General features: G+C 39.5%; 1 protein-coding gene across 1 annotated transcript in view; it reads right to left on the bottom strand.

The window, feature by feature from the left end:
• The window catches only part of hmcn1 (hemicentin 1), a 92,684-nt gene that overhangs the window by 64,680 nt on the left and 15,024 nt on the right, over positions 1-12,980 (bottom strand). The window contains exons 2-10 of the mRNA XM_077533558.1: positions 8,432-8,502; positions 6,953-7,111; positions 6,743-6,865; positions 5,587-5,758; positions 5,228-5,334; positions 1,706-1,826; positions 1,347-1,610; positions 1,089-1,233; positions 798-919 (exon numbers count right to left, since the gene is read on the bottom strand). Of these exons, the coding sequence (XP_077389684.1) occupies positions 798-919; positions 1,089-1,233; positions 1,347-1,610; positions 1,706-1,826; positions 5,228-5,334; positions 5,587-5,758; positions 6,743-6,865; positions 6,953-7,111; positions 8,432-8,502 (1,284 nt within the window). The remainder of the gene's footprint in view (positions 1-797; positions 920-1,088; positions 1,234-1,346; positions 1,611-1,705; positions 1,827-5,227; positions 5,335-5,586; positions 5,759-6,742; positions 6,866-6,952; positions 7,112-8,431; positions 8,503-12,980) is intronic.

Raw genomic sequence — 12,980 nt, 5'->3', positions numbered from 1 at the left:
AAAATCAAATTGAGTAACTGGTTGTCTTTGAAGCAGAGATAATAAAATCCTCCCTTCACCCTCTCTTTTTATTTGGTTTTCACGCCCCTAGTTACATGGGTGTTCCAACCTTAAAAATGCAAATACAAAAGATAGTTGGAACACAGTGTTGAGTGGAAGATTGCCGAGTCTGTGTGGTCAAGTTTGCAATCATTCGACTTGTAGGAGGACTCGAAAGTACATTTGTATTCAAGTTAATTTTGGAAACAATTATCGGCTAACTTATCGGTTATCGACATCTGCACTTTCTAAATTATTCGTTTATCGGTATCGGTTGAAAATAGTATTATCGGGCATCCCTCGTTGTAACGTTAACAAATGTGAAAATGTTCAAGGGGTAGGCTATGATGACTTTTGTAAGGCACTGAAGGTTTCAGAGTTCCAACTGTTTTCCCTACATTATCCTCGGCCTCCTTTGAGGTGAGTTTGGGGGAGTTTCAAAAACAGAATGGAATGTTTAGAAAGCAACATTGAGACAAAAATTACTTTAGTGACTGTGCTGGGACTCGTGGTGTCATATCTGTTCCTCTGTAATGTAAATTATAAGGCTCCACAGAAGATTTCTGAATAATGAGAAATGTGTTTCGATTGTTTAATGTCACAACTGAAAGCACATGGCTCACATGGTTTCATCGTGACAATATTTTCTGTTAGCTAGTTTTACTATCTGAAATGCAGATTCAAAAACAACATTCCAATTTCATTATTTCTCTGAATGAAGAAACAAAAACTTGTGACGTGTGCAAATATGCTCTTACCTGATACATCCAGGAAGGTGCGAGCTCGTCCTGTCCCAGCGCTGTTGACAGCAATGCACTCATAGTAGCCTTCATCCTTTGAAGTCACCACTTCTATTTCCCATGATGCCGTGTCAGACTCCCTAGAATTAAGCAAGTCTCAGAACTTTAGCATATCCAGCAATACAGTGCAGTACATTCCAGTAAAGCTTAGGTTAGCTGGAGGATAAACGCTGACAACGGGAATTCACTTTTTTTCCCCCGTTTTTTTAATTTAATATGTTTCATGTCCTCAACAAAGTCACTGCTAACCTGAATAGTTGATCCACCCCAAGTCGTTTTCCATCATTGCTGAAGCGTAGAGTGAAGGGAATCAGGCTTTCCACTTGACATCTAACAGCCCCTTTCTGGAGATAATAACCATGGGTAATTGCTGGCATCAAAACTTTTGGGGCATCTAACAAGAGAGACACCAGAAAGCACCATTAACACTCCATAAAGTCAATAGTAAATGTTAAATGGACTTCTCTTTATATAGCGCTTTAACTATGTACAACCTGCATAACTGACCTGGTATAATACTTGAGAAGGACACACTTGAGACTCTCTGGAAAACAAAACCATCCCGGTCATATCCTGTCACCCTGAGAAAGAACGCTTCATTTGGCGGAATGAAATCAGTGACGTTCCAGAGGCTGTATGGTTGTCGTTCGGGGTAGTAACGGATTGGCAGAGTTTTAATAACTTTGCCTGTTATAGCCAAGAGCTCAAGCCTATCAGCCCGAGCGGGTGGTGAAAGCCCAGTTGTGTTCAGCAGGATGTGTGTGGGAATACCTGGGAAGTTAATAAAAAATATACTTGAATTGTAACTATCAAAAACTTGTGAGATGATGACACAACATTGAGAATAATGGATGAAAGACACTAACCTTGAACTGGACGACTGATCGTCTTTTTGAAATCCATTGTCGGCTTTCGGGAGAAGCCAGCTCGGAAGTCTATGCTGCTAAGACCTGAGATACGAACTGAGTGTCTTCCTTCGCTAGAAGTCTACAATTAAAAGAGGACATGGAAACATAACCAAGATTAATATTGAGTCTGACTCATGAAATAATGACTGTGTTTTAGCCCTTCAACATTCTTAGTTAGTTGCTTTCAAATAATAATTTAAGACAGCCTGTGAGTTTTAGCCTCCATGCTAGCAGCTACACAAGTTTAACTAATGCTAAAAGCCTAGCTGTTGTTTTAGCCTTCTTGTTAGCTACTTTCCCATTAATTTGTTTGCCTTCCCATGGATTTGAGCCTACTTACTAACTACTTCCAGGCAGTGTGTGCATGTTTTTCATGGGGTTTTGTCCCTTTTGAGTAATGCTAAAACACTCCACTCCACCCTGTCCATTTCCTCCGATCAAGCAATTCTTCACTAAATGTAATTGACTGTACTTGGCTTTTCATGTCCTTAATTGTCTCAAGTTGTGGCGCTCGGTATGTTTGTGTCTGTTAATATGTGTATCGAATTATGGTTGGGATCTGCTCTTACTAGTACTAATTGTCTGTCTGGATTGCACTACAAATATTTGCCGTTAACCATTTTTAACAGTTGTTGGTGTTGCTTTTTTTAATGACAGACAGAACACATATGACCTCTATTCTGGAACAGTCTTTTGTGTGCCTGCAAGTGTAGACAAGCCAATAAGTCTGACTGCGTGACATTCAAACATCTTACACCTGATCTTATACGACCTCCCCAATTTGAAAATGACCCAATCAGTCGGGCATTCATACTTGAATTAGACACACACAAGCACTATAATCAAATGCCTCTAATGGCTCAAATGGTCTTCTTCTTTGATGCCTGGCCCACATGGAGACCAAGTAATTACTATGAAAGTATAGGTTAGGGAAAGGTAAGGTAAAACACCTTGGAGGTATCACAGCCTTGGCAGTGGGTGCATTCTAACTGTCATGAGAATTTGCCCAACATTGAGAAGAACGCATGAAGGTAGTCTACTTTAGGATGATTTAAAAATCTAAAAAAATAATGCTAGTCCACACAGTAGGTACTCGTGCTGTACATAAGGGACGATAACATCTACTGAGTGAAGTTGTAAAGAATCCCACAAGAACAAAATGGATCATATACATTACTCTTTGACTGCCAAAGACGTTTCATGATGATTAGTAAAATTCCAATGAATGGAATGCGATCTTTCATTTCGTAGCCACATTGTATATGTAGTAAAGGCAAACAATATTCTTTTTGCCTTGAAAGATGAGTTAAAACGCTCAAAAGCGGATGGCACTGTGGATTTTTTTGTTTTGTTTTTATAACGCCTCGCAGTCAAAGAGTTATTTAAGAAAATCTATGTAAAAGTGACCAGTTTTACAGTGAATAAAAATAGTACTAACGGCCGTAGTGAAAAGAAAACTATAATGAACTACAACTGGGCTAAAAACCTTCGCCCGCTCCAGTGTAAAATATCTAATTAAGAACAGATTAAAAAGGATCCAATTTCTTCGCAAATACAATCCATGGCCAGAGCATTGGACTGCTTTATCACAGACTATGAGCATTACTGAAACCCAGAATGGCAACGAGTGACATCTCCGTAAAGTCCTGTGTGTTTCCACAGTTCTTTTGGATGTTCTGCAAAACATACGAGAAGGCCTATTTTTAGGCTTGAAAGATCTGTGGAGGAGTTGAATTTGGAAACGGTCTACATTGTCAACACCATGAACAAGAAAGCAGGATTTTTGGGCGGGAGGGGGTAAGCAATAAACAGGAAGTTGAGAACACAGAAGGATACAGTAAGTGATTAGATGAGACAGAAGCCTTTGAATGAAAGACATCAGTGTGAGTATTCTTCCATCAAAGTTCCGCAAAATCTAAGGAAAATGTCACACATCACAAGGTAAAAAGGTCTTCCAGATGTAACATGTACGTTTAATATTCTCTCTACTCCAAAACTTTCCATGTTTGAAATATTAAGAAAAAGTTGGAAATACAGACGCCTGCCTGTCTGCCTTCCTGTGTGAGAAAGGGAAGGACCTTGTTCGACATGATATACTGGAAGTGAGACATGAGAGCTGGGCCATTACACTGAGCATGATGAGTCAAAAGGGAATTACATTTTATGAGGATTATTGTTCTGGGCATCTGATCATTACATCAGAATTTTGTCTTTTAGTACTCTTTAGTACTTTGATTTGTTTGGAAACATACCCAGAACTTTGATTTGCTATTTGTGACGTCAGCGCTGTCATGTTTGTATATTTTTAAATGATCTTTTCTGTTATGTTTACTATACATCTAAATGACAACATATTGAATGCCCTCTAATAATGTCTGCCTGTCAGTGATCAACAGATGCACCAATCATACTCATTTCTGAATCTATTCATTGACTGAAAACATTTCCATTATTGGCTAATGCAAAGTTGTCTGAATTTGGTAATGACTTCTCTCTTCACCATCTTTGCTTTTATTCAAAATATTGAGAGGCATTTTAAGGACAATTCTGGTGGAAAATGGGGATTGATGTTATAAAACTTACCACTGGTAAACTTTGTGTCCACAGAAAAGGTTGGGAACCAGTGACCTAGATTGTACCTTGTAAAACAGAATTGGACTCTTCACGCATTACACATTTCTGTGGACACAGTAGTGCTGGAATAGAAAAGCCCGGCACATAAAATTGTCCAAAAAAAAAGTCTTGGTACGCTAAAGCAGTAAGATTTAGGAGCAACAAAAGAGCTCATTATTTATGAATTCACTGGCCATGATGGGTGTTCCAATGAGCCAATGCACAGCCTTCCTTATGTAAAACTAAAACAGTGAACTTGAAGAAAATGTTTCACTGGAGCACTTGAGTCATTTGGGATGAATCTTAAGTGATGCCACAGTCCTTCGGCTCCCAGTAAATCAAGAGAGCACTGACACTGACAATGAAGTTATGAGGCTAAGTGTCACAGCAGAGAATAAATGGCCCCTTCCACAAATCACTCAGGTAAAAATGCTTGTCATTTTCCAACATCTGGTGTTGACACTATACTGTAGTGAAATGTGTGTCCCATATGGGATGACTTTGATAGAAGGGTGTCATTAATTTCAAGTATGCAAGGTTATGGTGCTACATGTCTGCCCAAAAAAAAACAAAAAAATGTTTCACCATACTGCCCCTCAATCTACCTGGACTGCTTGCAGAAAACATGCACATCAAATTGGTTATCATGCACTGTATCTGGAAACACTGAAATATTAGTGCCATAATTCAATTTAAGAACCTTTCTCAAAGGCCCAGATTTACAACAGCTGATTTGTGACCTCAATCAAAGGTTACACTGCTGAACCGTTTGGTGTAACTCTTTTTAAAAGACAGTTTAGGGCTGGGAATTGTTGGTAGAAGTCTGCAATTTCATTCACATTGCCAGGTAGAGACTGGAGCTTATACCTTGATAGACCACAACCCGGTCTGTGGGTCCTTGATGTTGACAACTTTTGCAGAGTTGGGAATGTGTAACAGCTCAGTCAGACCGTCACTCTTCCCCACGATCCTCCCTGGAGGTAAAACATCAACATGGGGTGATAATTCGCCCTTTCCACAGATGCAGCCAACATCAATTCATTTTCAAAGCCTACTCTTGCATGACTAAATATGGCATTTACAAAAAGTTATATTTGGTTCTAATTATCTCTACATGTCCTGTGTAATAAGAATGTCTCTTATGTCGCTGATTCCCACTCTGCCACAGTTGAGTTAAGGTAAATGCAACCTTGTAGACATCTGAACAATTGTAACAGTTAACCTACCCTGTGGGTTTATAATCTGGATGTCTGGTGTGGGGCCACTGAGGGAAACAGTGACTTCCTTGAGACTGGGGTCAAAGGGGATCAGCCAGGTGTTGATGACGCGAGTGAAGTGATCAGTTGACAACAGGTGGACTTTTGAGGACTGCACCGCTTCCTCCACCCATTTTAAAACCTGTGACATAAATAATGTCGCCATTAGTTGTTGACAGGAAATCTGAAGGTCCAGGTCCAGAAAGTATAAACCCTGCCAGTTTGGCTTTAGCCCCTGATGCTAGTTAGCTAGCATAGTTAGTAAGCTACCTAGCTTACACCCTAAAAGGTAAACAAGCACCATGAGAGCTAGCTACCCTAAAAGGTAAATAAGCACCATGGGGGCTAGCTAGCTAGCTAGCTAGCTAGCACATGGAGCTAAAATCAAACTGTGGAAGGGTTTCAACTTTCTGGACCTGGATTTGCCACCTCAGGTACACAGTGATAATTATCAAGAGCAGTGTCTCAACCCCGGTCCTTGGGGCATACTATCTAGCCTGTTTTCCATGTCTCCTGATTCCAACGCAGGTGAGGATCGTTATCAAGCTGCTCCAGAGCTTGCTGATGAGCCGGCATTGGAATCGCCTGCGTTGGGACTAGGATTGAGAAACACTGATCTATAATATCTACAATCTATGTGTCAATCTTATTCAGACCAAATACCCTATAACTGAGCCTAAATCAACAGCAGTAAGCTATTGTGCTCCATTTCCAATCAATTGCTTCAATACATCATTTAACAACAATTAATAGCACACTTCGGCTGAATAACAAAAGATCCATTCATCAGTTAGGCTATGTCCAATTCTAGTAACAATCCAAAGACATTTTGAGTGAATTCAAATAATTTGTAAAGACTGACACTAACAACATTCCTAATGAATTATGTTTTGAACTGTATTCCAGTTCCACGAAAGACACATACATAATGAGAAGTTGTAAATTGTCTGCTACTTTTTAAAATCTGCAGCTTTACCATGACTGAGTGGTTTTATCACCGTGGCCAAGGCATGTCTTTGTGAATCAAAATATTTTCCCCATGACTCAGACAACTTGAAACTTGCACTTCAAAGTTAAGAGCAGTACAGAAATACACTCCTCCATTTTTGTTTAGTAACACTCTTACCTCATTGACCTGTTTCTTGTCTAGATGGAAGACCTGTCCAGAGCTGGTGGAGGCAATTTCCTCATATGCCTTGTAGCCAATGTGAGTTCTGTCATCACAGTCCCCCGTCAGGACAAACACAACCTAAAGGCACACAATAGAAAAGTAAACCAGTCTAAATTATCACATTATATGTATTATTAAACAAATAATACTAATAATCTGCTAAACCTGGGACTGTTTCTGTTGAATGAGTTGAAGGACATCATAGGTGAGCTTGTAATCTTTGGAGCGGGCATCTGTAAAAACGTAAATGAAGGATCCGGGCAGTGAGATCTCCAGGGCAATTTTTATAGCACCAATGCTCATCTCTGGACAGTCACCACCACCCTGGCAATGAAAACAATCATTAGCACATTAAAAATTTAATTAGCTAGGTATACAGAAATACTAATATATAGTATGATCAACCAAAAATACTGATGGAGATAAATTAAATAGTGTACCACTTTGTTGGAGAAGAATCACAAAACATCAGTCATGACACTTTTGATTCAATTATACTATTATCATATGCCAACACACTAAAAACTGACAGCATGTCTTCAGTTTACATTGTGGTTCAAAACATTTCAAATGTCCACAGTAATCATGTATGGTAAATTAATGACTAGATCTACCCATCCATTACATACATCTTGCATGTTATCATACAGCTGAAAATATGCAAGTTTTGATTAAATTAGATATAACCGTTAAACTGAGGATTCAACACAATCTGTAATTGTTGCTATTGATCGTCAATGTGTGTATTGCTTGTCCTGTTCGTGGTGGGGCATTGACCAGTTGGTATGTGAACCACAACCTTGCCTAAAGTCCAATCATTCGACTCAAGAATTTTGACTGATATAGGGTACTAATTAAATTACTAAAATTCTATGGTCTTGTAACCTCAAAGTTGGTGAGGCGTGCAGTCAGTAGTCACGTAACTGAGTGATACCAAGAAAAAAACAAACAAAGCAAGTAGATTAGAAAAGCATGTGATTGCCCTTTTTTGTTGTTATTCTTTGGTCAATATCTGTGTCTGGCTGCCTGCTGGGGTCAAACAGAAACATCCTCCGCAGGATTTCAAGGATGCAGTCATCAGAAATCTCACTAATGGCCCAAAATGTGGGTTACATTTTCTCTATTGGCATATCCAAATAACTTATGAATCATTCATTTCTATCAACAAATCTTGATTGGGCAATGTCTGTCAAATGTACACTTGAAAGTTGAAAAGAAACATCTTTGGTCAAGTGGAAGGGGAAGAGAGGACGAGACATGCTAGTGAAACAAGCAGAAAGCGAAAGGAAACTGGATCGTTTCCATGCTCCACGCGACACTCAAAAAACAGATGAGCACAAACTCATGCCAAGGATGCACAGACAATAGCCAACAACTTTCTTTGAGATACTCTAAGGGAGCCCAGATTTCATTCATTTGCAATGTCCACAATAAGAAATAATAAGGTATTTTTGTTGATGAATACTGATCAAAATCCCCCTGGCTAGACTAATGGTGTAAAGTGACTCCACATACGGCAAACCTTGTTAGGTTTCATTGTCCATACTTAATAAATGTTTCACCATTAGTTGTCTTGACATGACCTCAATTTGCTGCCAGTCCAAGAACCCAAACCTCTTTAAACCTGATGCCTGCTCAACCCACCTGAACATACAGCTCCCGCAGCTCATCCTGGAATTTCTTTGGATCTGTTGTGATTGTAACGGGTCCAATTTCTGCACACACACAAAAAAATGTTTATTACAAAATGTAAAACTAAGATCATTAAATTCTCTTAGATCATTTTGACACACACCAGATGAATCAAATTTTTTGTCTTCAAATCAGTCAAGCCTTTTTCTATCACTTATCGTGTTTTGGGTCAGGGGTGAGGTGGAGTATTTATCATTTGACTTTAGGCAAGAGGCACGATACACCCTGGACTTGTTCCTAGTTAATGACACAGTACAATGAAAAACACTCGACTCAACATGTGACGAGATTATGACTATTTTGCGGGTTTAACTTTGTATACATCTAGATGAAAAACATTTAAATTTATGTAGTGTCATTTCTGACCAAGGTTTGACCCTTGGAAAGCCTTGAGTCTGCAGTGTTGTGTTGGTAGTCACTTCGGTTTCACAGCTTCCTTTTTTTTCTATCCATTAATGAGCTGCTAAGCTCTTCCTAAGTCAAAGTGAGTGACTTCAGCCACTGCAGCTGTGCTGTGGAATGAACTTGACGAAGGTTAAAAAGAACACACGTAGACAAAGGAGCCACTTTGCGGTTTCCCTGTACCCAGATGATAACAACAAATTAAAGCCCCCTATAAACCAGGGGTGTCAAACTCGTATTAGCTCAGGGGCCGCAGGGAGGAAAATATTACTAAGTGGGCCGAATTGGTAAGATAATGGTATGTAACTTAAAAACAATTGCAGTGAATTATACGCAGATTTCTTAGATTTTTGGGCCAGTCCTAAATTACGGAGCTCAACTATAATCTATTGTTTAAAAAAATAACACAAATGCAAATGAAACGCGGCAGCACTTTGCCTGTATGAGTTTCGGACGTGTTAAGATTCTTCTATTTGTTTTCAAATCTCTCAATGGTCTTGTCCCCCCTTATCTCGCCGAGCTCTTGCACCCCTACACACCTGCCCGGTGCCTCAGGTCAGCAGACCAGACTCAATTGGAGGTACAGAGGGCTAAGCGGAGACATAGAGGAGATCGTGCCTTTGCTGTTGCCGGTCCCTCCCTTTGGAACGACCTACCATTAAATATTAGGCAATCCCCCTCGTTATCCTCTTTTAAAACACGTCTTAAAACACATCTGTATTCTTTGGCTTTTGGTGCACCATGAGACTTGTTCTTGGTGTCTTGTGGTGTGTATGAGTTTGATGTTTAGTCTACTTATTTATGTATTTATCTATTTATTCACTCCTTCTTATTTATTTGCTGATGTAAAATGTATTTACTTGTAAAAAAAAAACAAAAAACAAACCTGTATTCGCACTTCAAAATGTTTGCTCTGTTCTTGTTTGTGCAAAACCGATGTTTGTTTATGTACAGCACTTTGTATACAACAGTGCCTGTTCTTAAAGCGCTTTATAAATAAAGTTGAGTTGAGTTGTAAAATTTATTTGAAAATTATATTTAACGTCAATAGCTTATGTGTGCAAACATCCCTTATATGTTCTCATCTAGATCAAATGTATCACATTTTCATGACGCAAATTAGCGGTGCATGACAACATGCGGGATGGGAGATGCCTGACTACAATCCTGGCTGGAGAGAAAAGGGAAGGAAATAGATTCAATGTTGTCTCCAAGATGACAAAGAACAAATCATTGACATGAATAAGGCTAAGTGAATGAACTCAGAGTGAAAGAATGCTGACAAAATTGTCAAGAACAGAGGAAAAAAATGATCAGCATAGGATCAGACAGGGAGAAATGAAGATCAGCACCTCTTCCTTTTGTCTTAGTTTGCTGGTGATTCAAGTTGACGTACGTGAAGTACCAGCCAATGATCTAAGCTTCAGGTATTCTTACAGCATCCATCTGTAATGCCATGAATGCAGCCCACATTTGCACATCTCGTGAAAGATTAAACACTCAAATAGTATGTAATCTAACAGTGGGCAAATGTCCAATTACAATCTCATTTTCACTTCAGTCGAGCAATCAGACGAAAAGGCTACACCCTTAAAAACAGCTGTGTCAAAGGTTTGATTGACACACAAACTAGGGTCAATTTTAATCAATTTTGGGTTGTTTGTACAAAACATTCCAGGAAGTTGAGTCAAATTGACACAAATTAGTGGATCGGTGCAATATTTTACCCAATTTGGGTTGTTTTTGAACCAGCAGTTTTAAGACTGATGCCACAATTCCAAGTTCAATTCACATCCTTCCATCTATCCATCCATTTTCTTAGCCGCGTAGTCCTCACAAGGGTCGCGGGGGTGCTGGAGCCTATCCCAGATGGCTTTGGGTAGTAGGCAGGGTACACCCTGAACTGGTTGCCAGCTAATTGCAGGGCACACAGAGACGAACAACCATCCGCACTCACAAGCACATCCAGAGCCAATCCAGAGCGCCCAATTAACCTACCACGCATGTCTTTGGAATGTGGGAGGAGACCAGAGTGCCCGGAGAAGACCCACGCAGGCACGGGGAGAACATGCAAACTCCACCCAGGAAGGCCGAAGCCTGGACTCGAGCTCAAGTCCTCAGTACTGGGAGGCGGACGTGCTAACCAGTCATCCACTGTGCCGCCCCGTTCAATTTACAGTTCACTCTAAATACAACTGGGTCAAAAATAAGGATAAAGTAGGATAGAAAAATAAATGAATAAACAAAATCCTAATATTTTGGGTTGTTTTGTGATCTATTAATTTTAACAACCAAAATAAATTAAAAAAAAGAAAAATGCAATCCAATTTTTTTGGTTGTTTTGTGTGATATTCATTTTACCCAACTTTTTGGTCTAATAAATAACCCAAAATGCTGCGTCGTCCCTTTTTGACATAATTTTTGATATTTTTAACCCAGATTTTAGAGTGTAATTTGGTTGGAATCGCATTTATAAGTCGAGCAGCCACACGTCTTTTATCTTTTGTCCTCTAAATGGGACCTTTATAAAATGTTTCTGTCAATCATTGAACATAGCACCAGTGATAAACCATCTGCATTTCATAATTGTACAATGGCAACAACTTCAATGGCAATTGACTGCAGGTTCTGCTGTAGTAGTGCGAGAAAGGGCGATCAGGATTTTTATTTATTTATTTATTTTTTTACATTTAAGCCCCACACTCTCATGTTCAGTTCACAACAAGTAGCTATTACAGCACTTAAAAGGCAACAGAGCCTATAAACACACACTGTGCATTATGCTGACTCAGGGTGAATTGTGACTGAAAAAGAGTGGCTATCAGTGACCATCACCTATGGGGTGTAATTCATTCCATCGACCCCACTGTGAGAGAACACATGTGGAACTGCATGAACACTGTTTAGCATGCATTAGTGAGCATGCAGCGTAAGATGTACACATGTTCACTGCTGCTTTTAGACCGAGTTAGGGTCCAAGCCCTTGCCATTTATAAAATAGTAAAATCTCTACCATGTACTATAGACATGGACAATACATTCCACATCTTTTCTATTCACTGCCTAGTACCTAGCATGTTAGCCAACCGGAGCTGACATTTAATGACTTTTAGCCAGCAGTGACTGAGATGACATCAGGTTTTTATTTTGAACTACTATAAAATGAGCATGTGTGGGAAAAGTTCGCCAAAATGGAGAAGGACCACCATGTTTTTGGGCCGCTTATTGTGGCACCACTCCACTCAATACAACGGAGGTATCGCATAATGTGGGGCATCGATCCTACACTAACATTTGAGTTGAAAAGATAAGAAAAAAAATAATCCACACATACACAAACTCGTCTGAAATGAAAAATAAAGAACCAACATACAACAGATAAAACAAGACTTGTTCTAGAGAGTGATGACAGCTGTTAAACCAATGCAGCTCACATTTGACTAGCTTACAATTCTTGGACAGCAAAGAAGAGTGTGACCTCACCCCAAGGGATGTCTTAATTGTGTGCTCTGTAAATTGTGTGTACATTTAAGGGATTTAGTTACATAATTCTCAGTCAGTGTCCCAGTACAATCGACAAATTTGTGGTTTCGTTCAAACTTCATTTGACACCGTTGTCCAGATGCGAGGACACTAAACTGCAATGTGGTAAACAGTAACATCCCAAATAAAGCTGCAAGATATCTGTCAACACGAACCAGGCATGTTGTACTTCCACTCAGTCTGTATTGTCTCTAAACACAATTCAAAGGGGATAAAAGCATAATCCTCTCCCTCTGAGGTAGCTAAATTGTTCAGCTTGAGGCAATGGAATGTATTAATGTTGGACCTGTTGCAGCTCTACATAAGCATTGCTGAATGTTGGAAGTCGAACAAATATACAAATATTCCTTATTGTCAACAAAAGATTTAAGTCAATTGATCCTAAGAAATTACACTCATCAATTTGTGCTGGGGCAAGTCTAGTTTAGTGTGTTTGTGAATTTTGTTGATGCGCTACGCTTCACTGGGCGTTCCGTTGGATGGAATTCGACCTGTGCAAAGTCAACGAAAATCCCAAAAGCACAGTTGGACTGCGCTTTGCGTTAGGGAACGAAAA

Source organism: Festucalex cinctus, chromosome 10 (genome assembly GCF_051991245.1).
Source record: "Festucalex cinctus isolate MCC-2025b chromosome 10, RoL_Fcin_1.0, whole genome shotgun sequence".
In the NCBI taxonomy this organism is placed as follows: Eukaryota; Metazoa; Chordata; class Actinopteri; order Syngnathiformes; family Syngnathidae; genus Festucalex; species Festucalex cinctus.
Note: the sequence above shows the minus strand (reverse complement) of the source record. Positions and strands in the feature narration are given on the sequence as shown.